We start from the raw sequence: 27,000 nt of genomic DNA, 5'->3' as shown, positions 1-27,000 counted from the left end.
ATGAAATTTGGGGATTATAGTCATACAGTTCATGTTCTCAAACAAAAAAGTAAACTGCCTATTAATATCATTCTGTGTTCCTCTGATCTAATATAAAATCTGAAGGGACTTACCTGTAACTGGCATATTACTCTGCTCATTTTTATAGATCAGTCAGTATCAGAGAAGGTCTCTTACAAATATCAGACAGTGAAATTAAACATATCAATAGAGGAGTTTACTTGAAGTTAGTAAAAATAAAAAAGGGGTAGGTAGCACACAATAGCAGAATTAGCAGAATCCCTGAGTCAGAATTTTCTTTTGAAAACTAGAAACCTGTAATTTTCTTTTAAACAGTGAATCTGTTTCTAAATTTCAAACACAGATAATTTTTAAAATTAGGGCTTTAACTAAATCCATAATAAGTTCTTTTCAGCAGCTTTACTATGGAAAGAATAACATGTATTATTTCCAGGACTAAACTTGAGCTTTGTGAAAGACGGTGCTATTCACTTCAAGCATAGGCTGTGACAGTATCACCATGTAGTCCAATACTCACCAAGCCTGCTGTTTCTAATAGAAACAATAAATATTTCAGAAGACATTTATAATTCATGCCCAAGAGGACGACCATCCTTCAAGATGACAATCCAAATCAAAAATATAATTTAATCAATGTTACAGTATTTTTAAGGACCATTTTTTTAAAAAAGCATTACATCAAGCCTTAACAAAGAATATAAATGCAAGTTAGGTACTGCAAATACAAATTAAACATTGTAACTGAAAGAAACTACACACATTTCGAGTGAGAATCGATACACTTCTGGATTTATTGGCTAGGACAGTAAAAAAAACAACAGAAGAGAGATCAGTTAATACTATTAAAGATGGGAATGGGATGAGGTACTCTTCTCCAAGGGAAATTTGTAATGTATTTAAGAATATTATAATCAGCTTTATGTAGACAAACCTTCCAGTCTGAGCCCTTGGAGTGTAGTGGAATCTCCCTCCTTGGAGGTCTTTAAACAGAGGCTGGATGGCCATCTGTCGGGGATGTTTTGATTTGGATTTCCTGCATGGCAGGGGGTTGGACTGGATGGACCTTGCAGTCTCTTCTAACTCTATGGTTCTATGATTCTATTCCAATTAAACTATAGTTTAATGAATGGACAGCACAAGACACAAATACAGTAGCATTTGTACAAATATTTTTGCTTTCTAAACACTCCTGAATTTGGAGAGTTTACATGCCTATTCTGAAAATAGACCCCAATCACTTACTGTATATGCAGAAATCTGTATTTGCCTGAAGGAAACTGTTCAAAATAACCTGCTGTTAAAGATTCCACCCATAAATCATAAAGTGATTATACTAAGGTTTTTGCTAAGCTCTGCTTACTGTCATAAAATACATGGTGCACCGGACAGCAGCTAACAACACCATCCATAACTACTCCCACTGGTTTGGGAAAACAAATGATTATTCATGTAGTCTTAGTCTTCAGCTATTTCACTTCTGGCAAAGTGGAGTTCATATGTCAGTTTCTCTAATAATGCAAGTGTCCAAACTGTGTCTAACTAATAACAGACAAATACAGTACAGTAAATTCTTCCGCTATCTCCATCCTTGCTGAATACAGGAAGGTAGAAATAATACCTTTACACAGGACATTTTCATTTCTTTATCATAAATTGATAAGATCAGTAAAGCACATGTGTTGTTTTTTTTAAAATATTGTATTACTTACAACAACCATAACACAAACAATAACAATAACAAATCAAAACATTACATTTCTATATACCTAAAACAAATTTATAGGGGAAAGCAATCACGCTAAACTACTAATCTAACTAGTAAAAACAATAATAAAAGGATAAATAGTCAAACAGTAAAACTGTGGATACCCAATGTTTTGATTACCATAGTTACTTTGTTAATCCATTTTTTTCCTAAAAACTGGTAAAAAAATAAAGGCATTCACTATACCTAAACTGTCATCCCTTTCCATTTGAAGCCATGTAACTGTTTCGGTGTGTTGTAGTGAGTTGAGATTAGGGATCGATTCCCCCCTTGGACATGGAAACCCACTGGGTAACCTTGGGCAAGTCACGCACTCTCTACCTCAGGGGAAGGCAAAGACAAACCTCCTCTGAACAAAACATGCCAAGAAAATCCCATGAAGACACTTTTATGGCCTTAAGGTTGCCATAAACAGGGAATGACTTGAAGGCACACAACAAACACATACATCCATTCCATAAGCTTTAATAAATTTAGTAAATTATACTAACTGAAACACCAAATAATATTTCTCTAAATTAGAAAGTACAAGCTCTGCCATTGTAACTCTATTAGCTATATCATAACTGTCCCCATCCCATAATAAACATTTCAATATTTATTTACTAATATTCCAGATGTTTTGTCCCAGGGTTTAAGGGAATCGTTTGAAAAAGAAATAGAAATTCAGGTATAAGCTTTTACTAGTTTTATTTTACCTGGCAGCTTTAAATCAGACCATTTCTTCTATTTTAATTTGACATATTACTATACCTGCCTATAATTTGATAACCTACACCTACTGTAGATATCTTATATAAGAGTAGCTGAAGGACAAATGTGAGATTACCTGGAATTGTTTCTGTTCCTCCACTGAGGTGCTTATACAAAACGATTTTCACTTCTCATAGTTGATTTTTAGGCCAGAATATAACATTCAAAATCATTTTAAACTTAAAATTTTATTTAGGGCATGGGGGGGGGGGAGGCATCAACAAAAAGACTATTATATAATCCTTGTTTTTATCAACACACCCTTACTGACTGAATCTCTGCAAATTAGTTTAGCTAATGGTTCTAATGTAAGAACAAATAACAGAGGTGAAAGAGGGCATCCCTGTTTGGTACCACAGGACTGTGAAAATCTTTGAGCGTTTCTGAAGCATGTTCACGAACTCTTGCCCATATTCATGCATCTAAAGAGTTCAAACATATACTGTCAGCCCAGATGATCAAAATTGATTTTTGCATCTTTAATTGCATCTAAGGCAGTCAATGCAACTGCAGTGTTAATTCATTTTGTAAACTCTATTATGTCTTTTTTTTTAATGAAAATTTTATTTTCATTACCTGGTACATCATATGTCTTTTGATATTGTTACATCAACATATTTTCCAATACCCCACAATCCCCTCTGTTTCTTTCAAATTAATATTTACATTCAATTTTGTTAATTTTAACATACTTCCTATCCCCGAATAACCGGAACTATCTGTACAATCTTTTTCTCTATCACATTCTATCCTTTTCTTGTGACACTTGTAATCCTTAAGAAATCCTACTGGCTCACCTCCCATGCATCATCTTAATTTAAATTACAGTAGTTATAATTTATACTAAAGAAACACACATATAAACAATACTGTAGATAGTATTCTTCCATCTTTTAGTATAATAGTATTCTTTACATTCGTATTAACCTCAAGGGTTTCCCCTTAAAACAAATCTCTAATTTCTTGTACTTAAAGAAAGATATTACTTTTGTAGGGCATGCGAGCATTAATCAAACATTTTCTAGGGGTGTGGGACATAGAAAAGGTTGGGAAGCACTGACCTAGAAAATCTACTGCCTTCCATTATTGGAACATTTGTTTAAGACAAAGAACAGTACTGAATATTCCCACTTTTCATACAGACCACCACTGAAACTCCATAAAACAGGAAAAAAATGTTCTATTAGACATTAGAGGCAAAGAAACTGAACAGTGCATCAAGCAGAACCTTGTTTACCCCAATAGACAATCTTAGGAAAATCATTCTCTTTCAGCTTCCTCCTCAGATGCTATATTAGGATAACTACACTGGCCTACTTTCCATCATGTAAAATTTATGAACTTTTATTAACATTTGAGATGGAAGATGAGCAAGTGAAAGACTGTATAGTAAAATTCTGGATATACAAATGAGCGTTGAGAAAGAATGTGCTCATAAGTTCTGAAATTTACTTTATGCTATGATTTTAAAGAGAACTTTTGTAAAATGATGTATGGTTGGTACATGACATCAGAGAAATTGTCTCAGATGTATAAAGGATCATGGAATACACTGGAAATGCAGCAAACAAGAAGGAACTTTTTATCGTATGTGGTGAGCATACAAAAAAGCTAAAAGATATTGGACTCAAATATACAGTATGCTGCAAAAAATGTAACAATTAATATTCAACTGAAACTTCAACTTTTTCTGCTGAGAATGATGGATGAACAGCTGGAGATCCATGGAAGAATAGTTCGATATATGGTGAGAGTGGCAAGGATATTATATGCTCAGAAAGGTAAAATGATTTAATTTATAGTTTTTTGTGCATTTTTTGGGCTATGTGGCCACATTCCAGAAAAGTTTTTTCCTGATGTTTCGCCAGCATCTGTGGCTGGCATCTTTAGAGAATGTTTGCCTGGAAAGGACTCCAGGCCCAGGAAAACCCAGAGAAGTGAAGACAAGCAGCCACCCAAAGGGAAGGTATTTTTACCATACATCAAAGGAGTCACAGACAGAATAGGCAAAGTGGTGAAGAAGCAGAACCTCCAAATGGTTTATAAACCGACGAAGAAAATCCAGCAAATGCTTCGCTTAGCCAAGGACCAGAGAGACCCTCTCACAGCCGCAGGAGTTTACCACATACCATGCAGCTGCGGACAAGTCTACATAGGGACCACCAAACACAGTGTGCAAACAAGAATCAAGGAACACGAGAGACAGTGCAAACTGGGCCAACCAGAAAAATCAGCAGTAGCAGAACATGCCACAAACCATCCTGGGCATAAAATACTGTTTGAAAACACTGAAGTTCTGGACCATGCCAACCACTACCATGTCAGGATGCACAGGGAAGCCATTGAAATCCACAAACATCTGGACAATTTCAACAGAAAAGAGGAAACCCTTAAAGTAAACAAGGTTTGGCTACCAGTCCTGAAAGATAGCAAGACAAAGACACAACAAATGCAAATGAGAAATCTCTCAGCAGACAATGAGCACTATCTAGCAGACATCAATCCTCTTTTGTAGACTGGAAATTAAATGATTTTTTTGTGGAAAAAAGAGGGTGATTTGATGGTTATTGGTTTTATCAATGAAAATGAGTTAAACATAGATGGAGTGTAACTAATAATTTGGATAGGGAGAGAATGAAATTAACCTGTAGAAGAGATAGCAATAGCAATAGCAGCTTCATTTATATACCACTTCATACCACACCAAGCAGTTTCTAAGCAGTTTACAACTTTAAGCTAATTGCGCCCATCAAGCTGGGTACTCATTTTGGCGACCTCAGAAGGATGCAAGACTAAGTCGACCCTGAGCCCTGGTTGTGACTGAACCCACAACCTTGTGGTTTGTGAGTGAGTGCTGCACTACTGGCATTTAACCACTGCGCCACCAGGGCTCCTAGTTAGCTGGAAGTAATCTTTTGCTTTTGTATTTTGTTACATGTAGTATGGTTCTGTCACTTGTAGTATGTTGTTGTAGTAACTTGTATGTACTTTGCTACTGTTGAATGTTATTCAGGTTTTACTTTATGTATCTATTGTTCAACAAAATTAATTAAACATAATAATAATGCTTCTATATCCATCACATACAAAAGGGTCTACATATAATATTGAAAGATACAGCCACCCAAATACCAGAAGGATAGAGAACTGATATCTAAATAAATATTAAGTAGAAAACTAGCCTTTTCTGTGGGGCACCCTGATTGTGTAATTCACTCTCACTGGAGGCCTGATTGGTACAAACATTAGAATCTTGGAGAACTTTCCCAATCTTCCTATCCAAAATCCTTTAACTGAGATGTCAGAGAATGAACTAAGACATGCAAAACTTCTAAGCGACCAGGGTAGTTCTCTTTCTTCTAAGGATAGAAAGGTGGCTTTCTCACTTCCTTCTAATCTTGAGGAACTACCAGTTCTTTAAATACCTAAAGCAAAGAAAGAGCTTCAATACTGTGGTTCTGTTTAAACCACTGTGTCACAGAAACTCTACCCTAAACCTGAAAAGACAGACGTCCCTTGCATCCAACATGCATATATCACAGAGTTTAAAATTCAGGCAGACTCTTTCTGTTACATTTTTAGTGCCCAGTCAAAGTTACAAGAGGAAACCTAGAGGAAACCGTGGGTGGAAAGATCAGCAGACGGATGGGTATGCATGTCAGAGAGAAAGGATGAAGAAGAGTGGTAAGCAAGCACTCTTAAAAATTAAATGTAATACAGTACTGAATAATCAAACAAACTGAAAGACATATTTTATATGCATACATTTATAGATTTTTGTATACATTTTTACATTATAGATTAAAACATCTTACCTTCTTCTGGTACCAGACTATAGCATCTGTAACCTTTGACGCCATTTATACTGTGGCATTTATATAGTAATCATTTTATGCTGTAAAAAAAAGAGGGACAACTTTACATTCATATAAAGTAATATAAAGAACAAACAAAAAACATATCGTTTAATGTTTGGTGACCAGTTTACTGGCCAGTCAAACACTGCCAACTAAACCATTAAGGCTCTTTCATGTTCTAATCTTGTCACATATTCCTTGAAGCCAAGATCACTGCTGTATGAATAACACACTACCTTCTTATTATATTATAGTCACTGAACTGGGATGATGGGAGTGCATGTGGTTTGCTCCTAGACTTACAGATGCCAGTATCAATCTCTCTGTACCATGCTCATCAGATACTCCAGCTTTGCCTTCAGCCTTTTCTAAAGCATGACTGAGCATTTTAGCCTAAGGGCCAAACTGGTTTGGGGCAAGCACACTGGAATCCATATGCCAGAACTGATTAGAGCCAATCACTCTGATATAACTCCTGATATCTCACACCCTCATCCTCGACCCCCAACTCACCCTTTCACATTCACTCTCTCACATACAGAGAGAGGGAAAGAGAGAACATGCACCATCATGCTTTTACAAAATCTTGCATGAAAGGGCAATTTTTTAAAGGTGGGGTTGCAGCATTAGGAAGGTGACCTCCCTAAATTCTTTTCATGCTGCAATTAACCTTTTAAAAGCCTCCACTTAAACCAAAGTATGCATTTTTAAAGACTCACTGCAGTGTAGGAGGAAGAAGGGGAAAATCTTTTCTCTTTCATCACTGATCAGAGGTAAGGGCAACAGGGAAGTCAGCAAGCCCTCAAGTGGTATCCAGCCCATGGTCTTCTATTGCCCTTTTCCAAAGCGTTACTATCCTCAACCTTTCCATACAATCTCCATTACGTAGCTTCTTCTGCTTGCTGTTTGCTTAATGACTGACATTTCAGACAGAAAGGTAAATTTTTGCTGAAATTCTGAAGCCAGGGGTATGTTTTTGGGGGGAGCAGAGCTCCCTCAAAAATTGCTTCTTTTTTGAATAATGGAAAAATGCAGTATTGGCACCTTTTACAGGCTGAAAGTCATTTTGTTAGTTTAGGAACATAACATGCATTATATATAACTTCATTTGCCATAAAATTAACATGTTTAGTAAACTGAAAGTAGTTTATTCAGAAAAAAAATCTAAAATTGCATTTATTTATTTTTTAAAAAATTGTTTACAAATGGAGAAGTTCCTGAGCTGCAAAAACAAACAAAAACAACTCTGGTTTTGTCCATTTATGCAAATTAAAGGGAAAAAAACATAAGAAAAGGATAAGCCTTCAACTTGAGTAAAAAAAACTATTTTGTCTTCTCTAGTCCCCCATAGTTTCAAGCAGATGTAAAATCCAGATGCCCATAAAAAAAATGAGAAAAGAAAACCAGAGGCATGAATTACAATGGTTACAATTACTTGCACCATGAATTGCAGTCATCAGTCCTTCTCAGCCTGTCTCATATTTGTACCCACCGGCTTCAGTTGCTATTTCCTTCTTGGAAATCTACTGTGGACTGCAAGTTAATGGGTTGCGCACACTGGCAGTTACCTTGGACCACCACTGTAAGTGGGCACAATGTCTATAGTTAAAAGTTTACTTGCTAGTTTTTAAAAATAATGTAGAGGAAATAAATATATGCACATCTTCTCTGTCAATTTTAGCTGTCATTCTAAAAAAACCTAAACCATAATTTATTTTCCCCCAATTCTGGAAAAGGATTCGGGGGGTGAGGAGTTTTCCCCTGAATTATTCCATTTTACCTAGGCCTTCACATTTCTTATCTCTGATTAGAAACAAGTATGTCTCAGAAGGAAGACTTAAGCACGTATTCAGAAGGCCCTCCCTCTATCCACCACCATCCAGAGGTAGAGATGGGCAGGCCAACTCCAGGCCTTGCCTGAAAAAGAAGAAGGGCCCTCCCTCCAGTCCATCTGCCTTGGTCCAGGCCTCAGAGGGAGAGAAGGTTTGCTGGACTTTCCTCCTTCCCCACTTCCATTCCCTTCTCCATTTGTGTCTTGTCTTTTTAGATTGTAAGCCTGAGGGCAGGGAAATGTCCAATTTAAAATAATGTAAGCCTCTCTGATAGCCTTTTGGCTGAAGAGCGGGGTATAAATACTATAAATAATTATTATTCTTGGCACAGACCAATGGAAGAATTTTACACAGGGAGGAAGCTGCCAGTGGTTCCTGCATTAGCAATGAAGTACATGTGTGTTACCAAAGGTTTTGGCTATGAACACAATCACTATGTTGTTCTGCAGAGCTATACCCACTAACAGGAAGATCACAGAAGTACCTGGTGCTGTTTTGGCATATGCAATCTGTAAAGCCCTGTACCTCTCAATATCATGCAGATAGTCCTACTAAACTAGAGCTTGAGCTTTCCATATGGCTGTCAACCATCAGAACCCAAGATCATTTTTCAGACAGTGCACATCTGTGTGGGAAATCTAGGCAGATTCCAGTGCCAAAAGAAAGGTAAAAGGATTCTTTCCTATGTGTTCCTGAGTTTGTTTTCAGACTTCTACCACTTACAAAGGAATTCTACATGTGCTCAGGTGCTCAGTTCTAGATACCAGAGTTTTTATGAGCAATAAACAATCTTATACCATGCTAACAGCACCCAAGAATTAAATATATTACTGGATCTATTGTATTTGCTGTGGTGAACATGGGCCTCCATGTGATCTGGCATGATGCTCCATAAAGGAATGAACTTGTAACATTTCTAGGGTAACACAGTTTGATAAGTATTGCAACTCTGGGTTCTTGTCCTAAATAATAATGTTTTAAATATGTGATTATCTGATTAACTTATCAAATGTTTTTGAACAAATACATGCCAACCCAGTTTTTAATTGTCTATAGAAAAATTGTATGCAAAATTACACTTACATTGTAAATTTTACCAAAGCAGATCAAGACTCCTGTAACTTAAATAGCAGATACTGGCCTTGTGTAGAGCCAGCGTGGTGTAGTGGTTTGTATATTGGACTATGATTCTGGAAACCAGAGTTTGACTCCTTCCTTGGCCGTGGAAACCTAGTGAGAGACCTTGGGCAAGTCACATACTCTCAGTCTCAGAAAACTCTATGATAGGTTCACCTTATGGTCGCCATAAGCTGGAAATGACTTGAAGGCACACAACAAGTGGCCTTGTGTAATGGAGGGAAAAACCTCTTCCACTGTACACTTGCTATGGTTATCAGAAAATGATCTGAAATCATCCAATTAAAACACAGAACACATCCCTTTGTTCTCCAACAGCTTTTATCTACATTTACCCAAAACAAGAAACAGGAAATTCAAGAAGTGGATGAAAATCAAGGTAAATACAGACATAAATGCTGTAAATATATTTGTTGCTGCTGTTGTGTGCCTTTAAATGGTTTCTGACTCATGGTGATCCTAAGGTGAACCTATTTTTTTGGCAAGGTTTGTTCAGAGAAAGCTTGTCAATATTTAAAAAATGTATAAACTCGTCACTCTGGAGCAGAGCTAGAGAAAGGGCTACAATGCAGTTCCCAAGACCTCTTTTGTGGTCAGTACCCCCAACCCTCCCTAAGCCAAAAAAATAAAATACAGTCATCCCTCTGAATTTGCGGGGATCCATTCTGGACCCCCCTTCATGAATTTGGAAATTCGCATATATTCAAGCTCCACAGATTTGAATGCCTGTGTGCTCCTGAGTGCGGCCATGTCTACATGTCACAGGCGCGTGCGCCATTAACTTTAATGGAGGTTGCCCATCCATGAATAATCAAAACCACAGATCTCAGGTCTGTGAAAATGGTGGGGCGACTGTAATTATTTGTGGGCAAAACAAGTTGTAGCTCTCCTGAGCTAAAACATGTAATAACTGTGGCTTTGGGCAATATATTACTCTATGAATCAAACTGAAAAAGATAACACTCACTCTAAAATAATTTTACTGAAGTATGCAATTATCTCAAAAAGTGATGCCATCAAAAACTCCAGACTGACAACTGGAAGACTGAATTCTCATTTAATTCACTTTGTGATCTTTTCCAGTTCTTTCATGGCTGCCCTTTCCAATTCTAGTCTTCTTCTTCTTGACTGCAATCTCCATTCTGATAAATATTTCAACCAAGGTATGTGAACTCTTCTGACTATTTCAATTTTCTCATTGTCTATGGTAAATTCTTGTAGATCTTCTGTGGTCATTATTTTGTTTTTTAATATTCAGCATTAATCAGACCTTGACGCTTTCCATCTTGATCTTCTCAAATAATTGCTCCCAGTCTTGCTTCCTCTAGTAGTACCGTATCATCTGTGTATCTTTGGTTGTTAATGTTCCTTCCTTTCTTTAATTCTCCTGCCTCTGAATTTAAACCCTACTCTGTGTACATTTTCTGCATACATACTGAATACAAAAGGTGATAGTATGTAGCCTTGACCCCTTTGATGACTGGGAACCATTCTGTTTCTCTGCATTCTGTTCCGACAGCAGCCTCTTGTCCTGAGTACAGATTACACATCAGGACTATTGGATGTTGTGACATTCACATTCCTTTTAGCACAAGGCTATCATACTGACATGTAATTTAACAAATTCCCTTCCGACACGCAGGTATACTCTGCAAAATCCAAAGCACAGAAGCCAAAGTAGGGACATACAAGTAAGAGCAAATTTTATTTTTAAATGTTTGAGTCTCTGGAAATATGGAACAGTTCTAACTCTCACCCTAAGAACATTTGGTTGCATACATTTTTAGTATTCAGTAAATGAATTCATTGTTACATTAAGAAGTACTGCACTGGGGGATGACATTGCTTTGGAATCTAAACCTGCCCTTCAGTCTCTCAACTGGTAATCTGGCCTCCACCAGCAAAGTCATTATGGAGCCATTTCCCTCATTTCCAGTCTGAATGCAATTGCAGGGTTGTAGAGAAGAGAATACTGTACACACATACACAAAACACATGCCAATGTATGAAAGAGACAATGTATCTCACCTCAGTTACAGGGCTTGGATGCTTAGGCATGGACTAACAGAACCAGTAACATGTTTTGAAAAGCAGTTCAAGAGCTCTTGCTCTATGTAGAACAACTGCATTCCTACTACCCCAGCACATTTATCAACACTGACAGGTTCCCCCCCCCATGTACCTATGAACTGGGTGATAGAAAGTCAGATGATCTGATTATGAGTTATGCTGCACTACAACAAGGACTAGAATATTTGCCTGTGGGGGTGGGTTAAGGATGAAAAACACCACATTTAAAGAATTTCATTACAGACACTTTAAATAAATGTCCCGGGGACATTCTTTTTAATATAATGGCTTGAATAATTTCAGTTAAACAGGAAGGGAGTAACGAAACCAGTCTATAGAAGACATGAACTTATTCTCTAAAAACAATCATGTCATGTAATTCAGCATTTCCCCCCAAATGTGCAAACTACTACACTGCCTTCTTCAGAGACATTCAATCTCTCCACAGCAGAAATTTCTGGAGTGGATTCAAAATCTCTCTCCATATAACTGGACTGCTATACAACAACAACAACAACAACCTCTTTGAAGAGCAAAGGCTGGAAACACATTGGGCACATTGCAAAACAAGATATTCATAAAACCTTTTTAAAAATTTAAAGAATAAAATGCAACCATCTATAAATATGTGAAGCTTTGTTTCTTCTGCTTGCAGATGCCAAGACATGCATTCCAATACCAGTCTGTGATCAGGTACAGGAAGAATCTTTCAATCTAATTTTAAACTTACCCCAAAGCAGTACATCCAAATAGTATGCAATTCTCTAAATCAGAGGTTCTTAAACTTTCCCCCAGGCCCCACTTTTACATCTACATGTGCACGCATGTCAGGAGCCGGTACTTGATGCAGTATATGGACAAAAGTATTTTGGTTTTTAATGTATCTTCATTCACACGTTTACGTATACTCATTATAAGGGAATAATACTGTTCAAATTAGAACATTTTTATTTCAATAAATTCAACACCCAACTCAACAATGCTTATATTTACAGTGATGCATGTGCTTGTTTCTGAGGGCAGAGTTTACTAAAATAAAGAATAATATTAGAAAGAGCAACTCTCAGTTTACTGGTGACATCAAGTCTTGCACAGTATTTACCCTTCATAGCTGCCAGAGCTGAGAACCCAGTTTCACAAAAGTAGGAACCTAAAACAATATGAGCTGTTTCCTAGCCTTTTCACTTAATGCAAGATATTCTTGTCAAATACTAATCCAAAATGCTGCCAAGGGGCTTAAAATCCCCTTTTCTCCTGCTGCCCTGGCCTAGCACAGCTCTGTATTGCCTTTGAGGGAGACGTTCCCTTCAACCTTCCTCAAGCTCTGAAATTTCTCTGATGATTTTTTGGGGGAAACTACAATTTAAGCCATCTCTATTTTTTGCCCTCCTACACACAACTGCCGCAACCGCTGCTCCTTCCACCCACCTTGTGAGTCAAGAGGAATGGGGAAAAGCAAGTTTTACTACAACCACACAAACACAGAAGCCCCACCACAACCTGACACTCACTTCCTTCTCTTCCTCTCTCATTCCCTGCCATACAGCCTGATGCTGAAGGGGATGCTGAAAAACTCTAGAGGTCACACACAGCCCAGGAGAGGGAAGAAGACCCACCAGTTGAAAACCCCTAGGCCATAAGTAGCTCTATGTTTTTCTTTCAAACAGGTTGACTACTATAAACAGCACAGAACAATAAACAGTTCTGCCAAAATCTGAAGACCATGTTTGTATAATGCATCACTATTTACCGCAATGCTTTCAACACAAAACACTTAGACAAAGTTGTGTGTCCCCAGAGTCGTCGTCCAACACTCAAACTACTACACCATGCTGACTCTCTCTACGAACTTTCAATAAAAAGTATTTACTGTTAAATTAAATGTCAATACTCTACCATACCAAAAACAAACATCTAGGAAGAAAGCTAATCAGCATTTCACTGTGGTTGCCAAGTTATGTCATCCATTTCTTATGTGACTAGACCTTTTTTCATAAACACAAAAAAGCTTCTAGTTTTGACTACTGCTGAAAGCCTATTATATGCCTATCAACATAGGTCAGTGGGAAAGAGTTCTCCTCAGCTACTACTTAGCCAACAAAACAGGCATGGACAGGGATTCAGACACATCTTGTTTGGACTTCACTTACCGAAGTGTTCAGTCAGCAGCATCAAGAGAGACAAAGCAAGAACAAGTACAATGGAAGAGAAAAGCACATAGGGGAGAGACTATTTTTGTTACCTGAAAGTTTTACCAGTTTCATTTTCTGAGCTCTAGCTATCAGCAGTTTGTTGTTATTTTTTCTAACCTGGCATTTTAATCATCTTAATGGATGCCTAAAAACTGAGGGTTTGCCCAGACTGATAAGCCCTTTTAACACATCAGTTTATCTCGATTTGTGGGTGAATATTTCCAAGCATGGATGGAACAATCTGAAGCAGTCAAGAAGCAAATGAGTTCGAGTTGTGTTAGGCAAAAGCCTTCTTATTATGCCAAAGGATATATATGCTTGGCCCAATCCTGAATTGCATTCCTAAAAAATTATTTGAAGATAGCCTGTGTTCTGCAAGATTTGCAAATTTTGTTCTAACATTAGGTTCAAAGTGTGATTGGGAACTAGTCTGAAAGATAAAAGCCTGTGAACAATATGTAAACAGCTTGTTTTGAATATTTCATTCATCATTATAAAATAAAACATTTCATAATCCCCTTTCCCCATCTTCCCATTGTTCAGCAAACAGCATCATCCTTAGAAAATAACATTACTATTAATTTTGTTAATCTTTCCTCTGGAAATATTGCTATATGTATTATGAAGAAACTTCCTATTAATGGCAGTGGTACTTTTACTATGAATGGTACCTTTACTATGAAGTGTAAAGTGACTGTCATCACAATCATCAAAGAGAGAGAAAGAAACTCATTTTAGCCTCAAATCTCTAATTCCCTCACGGTGGCTATTTGCCTTTAATTTATTTAGTTAGTTATTTCATTTGTATGCCACCTTTCTCCCAGAAGGGACTCACATACACATCCAGTTTGGGCCAAAGTTGCATTGAAAATATACCTCAGGTATGACCAGCTAACACAAAAATATCAATATAGTGCAATGGATTTATATGCAATTATGATTTATACCAGGCATTTCTCAAACTTCAATATCCACCCAATGGTTCTGGGAGGCAAGAAATTGAGAAGACCAGGCTTGTACCCCAAAATAATTTAATATAGGAAAGAGTCAAAGTAAAAAAAAGGCATGGAATAGAACTTATTGTCATCTACAGGCCCCAGCTAAAGTATATTGAAGTATCAATGACTATAATCATCTTATTGATGTTGTTGTGTGCCTGAACGTTGTTTCCAACTCATGGCAGACCTAAGGTGAATTTATCGTAAGGTTTTCTGGGGCTGAGAGTGTGTCAATTGCCCAAGGTCACCCACTAGGTTTATATGGAAGAGCAGGGAACTATACTCTAATAGCTGTAGTCCAATGCTCAAACCACTACACTATGCAAGCTCCCTATAATCATACTGTCCAAAGGCATTTTCCTTTCACAGGCCTTGAGTGGTGGGCCTGGACATAGCAAGGGAAAATATAGGACCGTAAACAATTACTCACAAACAACAGCAGGCTGCATAAAAGAAAGCAGAGGCACAAGACCCTGCTAAAAACCCTGACAGCAACTTTGTCCACATAGTTACTCTGCCACTATTACAGGATATGGAAATGTTATCTACATAAATCATTACTCATCTTCCAAAGTGATGTATGTGACCTTGAGCTACCAATGCTATTCTGTACTCACTTCAGGACAAACTGGCTAGTCTCTGTGAAACAAAATAAATGGAAGCAAATCTAGCAACAGAAATAGCAATATTTAAAAACCAGTGGGAGGACACTAGCTTCCCAGGGGACTATGTCCCCAACCTCAACAAACTGTGGAACAAAACCTCAAGGGAAACTGGAGCACTGAATTACAAATCATTAGGCTGTTTCAATCCTATTATGAGTTATGAATAAATATAAAGGATTCTTATCACACTATAAGTTAAATGACTTACCTAGGACCAGGATGTTTATCAACAAACAATTATTTGAACAGATAGTGTTAATAATGTAACTCTGTTAATACTTTCTGCATTTAATTTTCCACTGACTACACTGTTTACAATCTCATCCTCAAGCATGTTCACTGAATGCATACTTTAAGTTCTAGATAACACTACATTAATCTGCTTAAGCAGCTCACAGCCCATGAAATCTTATACTATTATAAATGTGTTCATCATCTTTCAAAACTACTTTTACTCCAACTCAGTGTGTTTTTTTTTAGTTTGGCATTTAAACACTGATCTGTTTGTTAAAATAACAGGCTTTTTTAAAAATGTCATATGGCAAGCGTTTGTAACAGTGTAATTGAAATAATATGTAGATAAGTCAGCAAAAAAGTTGGAATTTAAATTTTTATACTATTTCTACTAGTGCTGCAACCTTAGCCATGTCAGGAATAGTTCTATTACAGACATCCAAATTTGGGGTAAATCATTTTTTATGACCAATGACATAAAAAATAGGTGAATACCCTCTGCTTATTTTCAGACTCATTCCCATTTCTCCTCTAGCAGTTTGTGTTCTTAGGCCCAAACAGCTATTTACTTAGACACAAACATTTGTTCTTAGACCAAAATGGCTATTTATTTATTAATAAGACTGTATAATGCTTTTATATTTTAAAAAAACAGCAATCCAACTGTTTTATATCAAGAAGCCAAGTGCATTAAATTACCACTAAAATATATCACTTGCTGTATTTGTAAGAGCAACATTTTGCTCTTATAGGACTTTGGCGGTACTTAATAGAACTGTCTGGTTCACTAAACTGGCTACTTCAGGTGATACTTTTAAACTAACATTCATTTCATTCTGAAACAACATACCAACTATGAGGTGCCTGGGCACAGACTCCTGCACCTTTTACATGCTATATAATGCACACATCCATCAGAAGCATTCCAGTGTTGTCCTGTTACTATAAACTGATTAGAGACTGTTAGTTCACTGATAAGTGGTATAGAAATGGACTTTATTGCTATTACTATAGCTTTAAAGGTACTGCTACATTTTTCTTCCCCCCCCCTTTTTTTTTTAATGCTACAAGAGACTAACACTTCTTTGAGAAATTGCTAGTTCAGTTTCTGACAACACCTTAATTGTCCAGATGTCATTGATTTGTTAAATTGCTATTCCCTACAGTGGATGGGGACAGTGGCATCCTTGCCCAGGGTGTCACCCAGGGCAGGGGGCGAGGCATCCAAGGGGCAGATCTTATAGGGACAGGGCCAAAAGGGAAACCTCCCTCCCCCATGCCTTCCAAATCCACACTGACTTGGACAGCAATTAGAGTTAGGGTGGTGATATGCTGGCCTTCCTCCTGCATCCTGGGCTTTCTCCATGGAGAGGAAGCCCAGGACAGAGCCTGCAAGGGCATGCAAGCACCCTTCCCACCCCATAGGAGGAGGAAGATCCAACCAAGTGCCACCCCTGGTTCTGGGTATCAATTGGTGAGGTCTGCACCCCGCTGGATGGTGAACAGCCTCCTTCAGGGCAAGCCATCCAGGCACATTCCATTCCACAATATCTTGAAATACAAAAACAGTCTGACTGGATAGCCAGCATCTTTTCTGCTGGGATCTCACCTCTACCCAGATAGTTGTTAGCTCTGATCACTGTCTCCCTGAGACACCTCCTGACTGCATGTCTCATTGGTCAAAGGAATAATTTTCACGTCAGCCACATCAAACTATATACCCTTGTCCCTCCATATTCGTTAGGGTTAGGGGCACAAGACTCCTGTGAATATAGAAAAACCGCAAATAACAAAAACACAATGTTTTTACCTGAGAGGACACCTCTCTGTGAATCTCTAGGTCCTCCAGTGCAACTCTGTGGTCAATGTCTGAGAGACACTCACCATAGAACTGCACTGGAGGAGCTACAAATGCCTAGAATAGTATTATTTTTGGAATCCCTAAGTCTTTCAGTGCGACTTTTAGTTAAAGTTGACCATAGAGTTGCATTGGAGGACCTAGATATTCCTAGAGAGAACATATTAATCAAATCCGTGAATAATCAAATCCGCAAATATGGAGGGATGAGTGTATATGGAAATGCACTCTGTGCGTATGATATTGTATTTTAAAGGTATATAGTTAATTTTAATTTTGCTAGTTGTTTATATCACCACTATTACCATGATGTCAGTGATATGGAGGAATTACAATAAGTAACATTAGTACAAAAACATGACTAACGATTCTATATGGTGTGGTATGGAAGATCAGTGAAGAGGGGGTGACACATGCATTATTGCACCAGGTGATGCCAACCCTAGTGACGCCACTGCTGGGGATGAGAGGTAAAGTCAACCCTTGACATTCATGGGGGTTAGGGGTACAAGACTCCTGCGATAGTCAAAATTTGTGAATAAAGCAGGGGTCAGAACAGTGTGCATGTGCGTGCCATTCCCCTTCTGAAGCCTCAAACAGCTCTAACAAGCTCTCTGGGGTGCTGGAAGGGCAGCGGAGTGCACATTTGCAGTTCCCTCCTTCCTGCTATTCCAAGGTTTTTGGGAGCTCCAGGGAGCTCTCAGGAGCCTTGAAATGGCAGGAAGGAGGGCGCGTTCGCTTTTCCCAAACTCCTTCCCAAGGCAGGAGAGCTGTATTTCCCCAGGCAGCTCCCTGTCCTGGAAAAGAGTGAGGGATTATTTTTCCCAAACCTCTTCCCAAGACAAGGGAGCTGCTTGGAGGAAGAGGCAGCTCTCTGTCCTGGAAAGGGCCAGGATTGATGTGTGCACCCTCCCCGGCTTCTCCCTCCTGGGCTTTTTCCCTCTCCAGGGAAAAGCCTGGGAGGGATGGGGAGCAAGAGTGCGTGGGCAGCAGCCTTGACCTCACAAATAATCAAAACAGCGAGTGTCAAAGCTGCAAATGTCCAGGGACAAATGTAATCCCTGCTGCTTTGCTGCTTCTTTTCCTGCCTCCTGCTCCATGTTTAATAGCTATCAAGGGCTTGGCAGCTGCCTGGGAAAAGAGGCACTACAGAGATGCATGCATGGAGTGATGACACTGTGTGTGCACTATGCAGGATCTCAACCATAAATAATACTTTGCATTATTGAATCACAGCCACCTCATCCAAAAATACAAACGGGCACCTCTTTCCACACTTATTCTTATCTTGTAATTTATGTTAAAATAAGAATCTGTAACAAGAACGTTTTTCTAAAGTACTATGCGATATATACACACAGATGTCCTTGTCTATGACAAAGCTCTACAGCAGTAAATAAAATCATTCATCCATAAGGCTACTGAAAAGAAAGACTTCCTAATTCTTTCCAAATGCCTGTGTCAGCAGAGCCATGAATGCCAGCACTCTGCCTGTACAACTACAGCTTTGTTGTTTATGACTGGAAGCAGCAATGCTAAATGTCATATTCCTGTAATACATAAACATGCTCCTTTACTTCATCATTATTCTTATACACAAAATAAACACACACACACACCTCATTTCCCTGGTCAAGTATTACCTTTTTCAAAATAATTTTTAAAAATCATTCTTTTAAAAGCTTTATCAATTTTCTATGACAGCCCATAATATTAATTATAATTATTCTGATGATACTGAAAAGAGATAAAATAATTTAATTAACAGGTTCATATTCAAAACACAATGAAATTATTTGTAAAAAGCAAAGGGCAAGTTGAGAGGGACAGAACTGGACAGATAAAGTGTGAAAAAGAATTCAATTACTTTAGTAATTCCAAAAGGAGTTACAGCAATTTTATACAGAGGCACAAGATGAGGCACTGCCAAAAAATTCAGCTGCTGCTACTGCTTCTTTTTAGAATGAGTAATAGGGCAAGGTGTTTACACTGCAGGAGTGTAGCTCTAAAACGTGTAGGAATGTATTTTTAAAATCAGGAAACCACCAAAAAATTGGAGATTCACCAAATGTTCTCTCCTGAAGAATCTTCTATATACAGTCAGTCCTTCTTATACACGATTATTTATACACGGATTCAGGCATCCACAGTTTGAAAATGTTCAAAAAAACAGTATAAATTTCAAATATCAAAGATTGATTTTCCATTTTTTATAAGGGACACAATTTTTCTATGTCATTATAGTTAATGGGACTTGAGCATACACAGATTTCGTTATACACGGGGGATCTTGGAACCAAACCCAAGCGTATAACAAGGGTCCACTGTAGTTTCAACAAATTCCACCACAGGTGTTCACAAGCATTTTGTATGTGTGCGTGTCTGTGGATGTGTCCTTTAAAAATGAATACAAACGTCAAAATTATCAAAATGACCTGCAATAAAGGCAATTTCAGACTGTTTCTGCTATGTAATTATATGTACATGTATCCTAAGGAATGTATTACCGAGTCACTGAGAAATGAACTGTACGGCAGTGTAGGAAGAATAATTTCTGTACCATTTTCATAATCACACTTTTGACTTTTGCTTAGAATTTCGTGCAACATTTCTTGAGCTTTATTTTGCTAAATTCTAAGCTTGTTGTTTGGCTGCTGGGGGACATATACAGCTCCCAGCTACATCACCATTAAGAAATAGTCTAACAACTGGTGACAAGAAAATCACCTGTAACGGTTTTACCATACAACTTCACTCAGTCTTCCCAGGATTTCATGAAGTCTTTCACTCTTAAAAAAACCTGTGGCCAACATAAAATTTGACCGGTCAACTGTCCAAAGTAAATTCAAATGGGCCATTCAGAATTTAACACATTATATGGTGATTAACAATGTTCTATTTATAACACGGTTGTTCTTGCAGGAAAATGTGACAAATTCTGGGACAAATGGGGGGAAATGTATACTTTAGTATATCCCCGTGCCATGACCTTTCTAAAAACTGGGATGTATTGATGCAGGAAGGAACCATGGTAGTGGATTCTTCTACATAATCTGGATCATCTGGCATAGGGATCAGCAACCGAGCCAGTAAATCTGGATCCACTGTGAATGATCAGCAAGGATTTCGGACTCTCAGATGTTTGAGAATTTGTTGTCGTTTGCTGTCAAGTCAACTTCAACTTATGCTGACCTATGCTGACTTTATTCCATCAACAGTCTTGCTCAAGTCTTGGAAATTTAGAGCTGTGGTTTATTTGACTGAATCAATCCACCCATAATGTGGCCTTCCTTTTTTCTTACTATCTTCCACTTTACCAAGCATTATCATCTTTTCCAATGATTTAGATCTCCTCATATATCGATAGTATAACAGCCTCCATTTAGTCATCTAGGGAAGAATTCAGGCTTGATTTGCTCTTGGATCCATTCATTTGTCTTTTTAGCGGCCCATGGTATCCACAGAACTCTTCTCCAGCACCACATTTCAAATGAGTTGATTTTCCTCCTGTGAGCTTTCTTCATTTCACAAACATATAAATTCAACTGCTGAAATGAAGAAAACCTATCGTATACACTCGACTATAAGTTGACCTCATGTATAAGTCGAGGGCAAGATTTAGGGCCAAAACCATTGATTTTGCTGTGACCCGTGGATACTCCAAAGGTAAAACTTAGGGGCATATAGCAAACGATCTAAAGGATGAAGCAAAGCAATATCAAAAACTTTTGTATTTAGTCTTAAGATTAGATGGATCAGAGAGTAGTGGGGGCTGGTGCTTCCAAGACAGATTATACTCTTGCTTTTGACCAGGGGATGGTTCCTTCTTTTAAATGAGAGTTAAGATACAGTACTTACATTGACCCATGGCTAAGTCGACTCAGGTTTAATGGGTCAATTTTTTGACCAAAATTTCTAGATTTATACATGAGTATATACAGTAATAGATTTTTGTTTGGAAGGACTGTGAGCTCTGATTATTTTTTTGGGGAGGGGGAGTCGATGGCTGAATTCTTTAATTCTAAAGTGGTCTGTTCTCTCTCTCTCTCTCTCTCTCTCTCTCTCTCTCTCTCTCTCTAGTACACACACACACACACAAATAGTTATTCAAAATAGCTTATCATCCTTGTCAAGGAAGTAAAACATTTTAGAGAATACATTGGCATCTATTGATAAGAATAAGATGTTTACTTCTACATACAATACAGAGAATCATTCTGTGCAATGTCCCCTAAACCACTGTTTTCTCTTTACTTTATCCAAGCATCCCTATAATTTCACTGCTTGGTTCACTCCACTGTGTCTCTGAGACAAAGTGTATGTTTGAGGAGTCATTTCACTTGCAGCTCTGCACTGCTTTTTCACACTCAGTTTTACAAATAGTTTTCCCATTTCAGGGGAGTTCTGCATGCTCTCATGAGCAGAGATGGAAGACTAGAGGTACAGCTAATGAAGGGAGGTATTAAACTGGTGGGGGCCAGCAAAAAGCGAAAGCTTGTGGATTTAATTAGATCCCCCACCTCTGTTCCCATAATCTCAACAGTAACAAACACCCAGGAGGGCTAAGGTCTTGGAGTATCCAAGCAAACATCTCCACAAACTGATTTTGAAATTTAGGGGTATTCTCAAAGCAGTTTCCAACATACCAAGTCTGACCTCTATTCCATTTTAAAAACACACACACAACCCACTGAGCTTGCCTAAAGTAGTTCTTGGGATCCTGGCCAAGGAATTTAATGCATTAATTCTTACACTTGTACATTCCCAAAGCAGATGAAGTCAATAACTTAAATGTAATTAAAACAGAAAAGTGGCACTTACTGGAAATTAAATCCTATTTAAGTGAGTGGAACTCTATTCAGGGTAAATGCAAACAGAACCATGCTACAAATGTACCTATTCTGCTGTTAAAGTACACTGGCTCCTATGTAAAGGATCTCCAAAGAGATGGGCTAAATTGCTGTAGAGACCAATCTTAAAGTATCCATTTGTTTTTGGGTGCATTCAAGACAGTGGGCTAGATCAAGATTTAAGCATACAGTATGCAGACTTGGACTTCACAGCCCCCTCCCCATCCAATGAAAATGGTGCACAGAGTTAGGTGACCTTGCTGAATGGGATGATCTAAAGAGAGGATTGAAAGCTTTCCATTAACAGAAGGCAGATGCTGGATTTAGCACTATGTCTCATGTGCCAGTGCACAGAACTGTAGAGGTTTGCCAAAGATACTAGAATATTTAGGTTCCTTTGTCACCATTTCACTCCTGGAATAAACTTTCTAACATTAAAAAAAAAATCCTCTAAACTGCAATCCAATGTAATTATATGTTATTTTAAATTCAATTCCATGAAATATTTGTATTTTATATTAATCACACTTCATTCTATATGATTCATAAAGACTATGAAGATTTACAAAAACGTTTCTATAACCACTCTTCCTGTACTATCCAATAAAACTTTTTTTTAAATCCCTAAAATAAAAGGTAAAAGTAAACGCTAAATCAGGGGTGGAAATCGGGCAGCTCCCCAGATGTTTTAGACTACAGCTCCCATCATTCTTCTAATTTGCTTATGTCTGCTAGGGCTGATGGGAACTGCAGTCCAGCAGCATGTGGAAAACCTCCTAATTCCAATCCATGGATAAAATCTGATTTAGTTCAATTATGCTTTAAATTTTTATTTAGAACACAGTTCTTGGAGGCCAAAGCATCTATCTACAAATTTATATTGCTGTGAAATAAACAATCCTTTCCATTAAGAAAAGTTAAAACACCAAAACAAATCTGTCACTACAGAATAGTGAACCATTGTTATTATTATTACCCAGATCTTTTTCCAAAGCTGAACGCAAAGCAGCTTACAATTTTTTAAAAATACAACTAAAACCATACAAAAGTGAACGTTATGATAGAATTAAAATGATACAGTATTAAAACACATTACTCATTAAAAGAATTAAAAATATATATTTATTTATTCCATGTTTACATCGACTTTCTCCCAGAAAGGAACCTAAGGAGGCTCACAAATAAAACTGTTTTAAAACTTTACAACAGAAATTTAAAAAGACAATTAAAATCAACTAGCTAAAAATGTATAGAATCACATCACATACAGAAGTTCCATCAATCAATCAATTTTATTAATGCTTAAGCCAAAGGCCATTCGCATGATTAAAATGTAAAATCGAAGACAGAAATTCAGAATTATAAAATGCTCCATCAAATAACTAACACCCAAATTTTATACATTAAACATAATAAAATTCCAGACAACTAAATAAAACAACATTAAAAAGAACTTCAAAGTTTAGATAAGATCATCCCCATGACCACATACAGAAGTTAAAAATATAACTAAAACACACACGCCATATAAAAGCCTCCCTGACATGGTTATATGTTAAAAGCCTTGCCAGCAAAATGCCAACTGGGAGGGAGCCAATCTAGCTTCCCATGGGAGGGCATTCCAAAGAGTGGGAGCAGCCAAGGAGAAGGCTCTCTCTCGTGTCCTTACCAAGAGAAAGCCTTCTCCTGAAGATCTTGCTCTAGCAGGTTCGTATGAGGATTCCTGTCCCTCAGATATTCTGGACCTAAGCTGTGTAGGGCTTTATAGGTCATGGTCAGCACTTTGAACTGTGCCAGGAAAAGAACAAGTAGCCAGTGAAGTCATTTTAACAAAGGAGTTACATGCTTGCGATAACTGGCCCTGCTCACCATTGTGGCTGCCACATTTTGAACCCCCTGAAGTTTCCAGTTTCAAAAAGCAGCCCCACTCAGAGTGCATTACAGTAGTCCAAATGGGATGTAATCAAGGCATGTATCATCATAACTGGGTCTGATGTCTCAAGGCACACTAGTTTTAGCTGTGCAAATGCACTCCTGGCCACAGCTGAAACCTGGACATCCAGACTTAGAGTAGAGTCCAGGAGAACACCCAAGATGCAAGCCTAAACACCCAAGATGCAAGTCCAGGAGAACACCCAAGATGCAAGCCTTTCAGGTGCAGGGTAGCCCTATCTAGCACAGGCCGAGTCCCTACTGCCAGATCTGCCATACAACTGACCAGGAACACCTTTGTCTTGTCTGGATTACGTTTCAATTTGTTTTCCCTCATCCAGTCCAGTACTGACAGCAGACCCTGGTTTAGTACAGAATCAGCTTCCTTGGGACTGGATGGAAAGGAGAGAGAGAGTTAATAACCACATTGTAAAGAAAGTCCATGATTTCAAGAACCTACAAGTACAATTCTGTATTTACCAGTGGTGAAAAAAAGCTAACAACACTTTAATTCCAGAAACTACACGTAAACTGCTGAGATCGTTGTACTAAATGTGTGTTCAGTCTTTTTTTCCACGACAAAGACTGTGCTATTTGTGTTAAATGGGTCCATTTCTTCTGTACTATCTGACCATTATTTTTCAAAGGACCTCATAACATTGACTAATCACATGAAATAAAACTGACTTTGCAGTGTAAAGCACATCATTAATAGTTGTTTCACAACGTGCCTGAGGTCATTTAGCAGGGCATTGGCAGGTTAGAGAATAAATCTTGGCTACTTAAGCTTACTTTGACAACAAACAAAAACAGGCCACTATCTTCTGCACTTCTGGAAAAGCCATACACTTAAGGTAAGGTTGGGCAATACCTCTCCCAACCACTTAAGAATTGACTCCTTGGCTCAGAAGGGGGAAAAAGAGTAATTCAGTGCAAAAACAAACAACTCGGTAGCCTAAACGCAATACACCCTGAACTATATTCAGACAAAGTCCCATAATTACAAAAAGCATAGGAAATGTTTGTTGTACAGTACTTTGCTTTGGTGGTTCTGATAGAAAGCTGTATCAAGTATTGCAATTGAATAAATTACATATATATATATATATATATATATATATATATAAACTCCAAGAAGCAAACCTTGATTTTGCTGTTTTATATAAGGGACACAACATAATATATAATAGGACTTGAACATCCACAGATTCTGGTACCCAATTTTGGCTCCTGAAACTAAACCCCAGGAGATACCAAAGTCCAAATGTACTAAACTCATCATAACAATGATCACTTAAGTCCAAAACATACTGCAGAAATTATCCAGTTTGAGACCTCTTTAACAGCCCTGGCTCAATGCTAGGGGATTCTGGGAACTGTAGTTCTGTGGGACATTCAGCCTTCTCTGTCAGAGAGCTCTGGTGCCACAACAAACTACAATTCCTTGGATTCCCTGGCACTGAGCCAGGGCAGTTAGAGTGGTCTCAAAAACTGGATTATTTCTGCAGTGTGTTTTGGACCTAAGCGTGTATCCACACTGCAGAATGAAAGCAGTGTGACACCATTTTGTCAGCCACCACTCTGTCCTGCAGAATCCTGGGATCTTTAGTTTGGTGAGGCACCTGGGGCTCTTCTACAGACCAGGCTGCATACCTCACCCAAACTACAAATCCCAAGCAGGACAGGAGTCAGGGCAATTAGTTTATTCCTGACGTTTCACCAGCATCTGTGGCTGGCATCTTCAGAGAATGCTGGCATAGAAAGGAGTTAGGTAAATATACATTGTGTGACTCCAGGTTGGGAAGAGTGATTTCCATGTTAATCGGTGTATTGTTCTGTTCTTGATGGCAAGGTCTCAGGTTGGGAGGATATGCAAAGAGGATTAGTGTCTGCTTAATCAGAAGTCCACTGTCTGCTGGGGGAAAATCCCTGATCCTTTATGCCAGTTAAACCTCAGGAAGAAACTCTTCTAGAACATGGACACATAGTCTTAAAAACCCACAAAAACTATGGATGGTGGCTGTGAAAGCCTCTGACTTCACATGGGTCTGTCTGTGCCTTCAAGCTGCCAGCTGGCTTAGGGCAACCCCATGGATTTCCACAGGCTTTATTTCTGTTGTCATCGTGTGCCTTCATGCTGTTTCTGACTCATTTATTTATTCATTTACAGTATTTATACCTTAAAGGATCTTAAACGGTGACCCTAACGGGGGTTGTCTTGGCAGGGTTTCTTCAGAGGAGAGTCGCTGTCCACACTCCTCCTCTGAGAGGCTGTGGCTTAAGACCGCGACAGGCTCCTTGACAGAAGGTGGTCAAGGGTTATTTAGAGTACACTTGTCCCTCCATATTCGCTAGGGCTGGGGGCACAACACCCCTGTGAATGTGAAAACACCGCGAATGACAAAAACGCCATGTTTTCCCCTGAGAGGACACCTCTCTAGGGATCTCTAGGTCCTCCAGGGCAACTCTGTGGTCAACATCTGACATACACAGGCCACAGAACTGCCCTGGAGGAGCTACAAAGGCCTAGTAGAGTATTCTCTCTAGGAATCTCTAGGCCTTTCAGTGCAACTTGGAGTTAAAGTTGACCATAGAGTTGCACTGGAGGAGGACCTAGATATTCCTAGAGAGAACATATCAATCACATCTGCAAATGATCCAATCCACAAACATGGAGGGAAGAGTGTATTTATATCTATTGTATTGCTGTAACCCGCCTGGATTCCTTGTGATTGGGTGGGCTATTGAGAAATCATGTATTATTGTTATTATTATTATTATTGTATTATTATACCCTGCTCTTCATTGGAACGGCTGGCAATTGTCATCATTTTTA

At 38.3% G+C, this 27,000-nt stretch overlaps 1 protein-coding gene across 5 annotated transcripts in view; it reads right to left on the bottom strand.

Annotated features, from left to right (window-relative positions):
- PHTF2 (putative homeodomain transcription factor 2) overlaps positions 1–27,000 on the bottom strand; it is an 89,308-nt gene that overhangs the window by 61,666 nt on the left and 642 nt on the right. For 4 of the 5 annotated variants that reach the window (XM_042468806.1, XM_042468801.1, XM_042468802.1 and 1 more), the window contains exon 2: positions 6,355–6,434. In XM_042468806.1, coding sequence (XP_042324740.1) covers positions 6,355–6,399 — 45 coding nt within the window. In that variant the 5' untranslated portion in view covers positions 6,400–6,434. Of the gene's footprint in view, positions 1–6,354; positions 6,435–27,000 lie in introns of those variants that run through there. The other variant, XM_042468804.1, reaches the window with a different exon arrangement.

The sequence above is a fragment of the Sceloporus undulatus genome, chromosome 5 (genome assembly GCF_019175285.1).
Source record: "Sceloporus undulatus isolate JIND9_A2432 ecotype Alabama chromosome 5, SceUnd_v1.1, whole genome shotgun sequence".
Classification (NCBI taxonomy): Eukaryota; Metazoa; Chordata; class Lepidosauria; order Squamata; family Phrynosomatidae; genus Sceloporus; species Sceloporus undulatus.
Note: the sequence above shows the minus strand (reverse complement) of the source record. Positions and strands in the feature narration are given on the sequence as shown.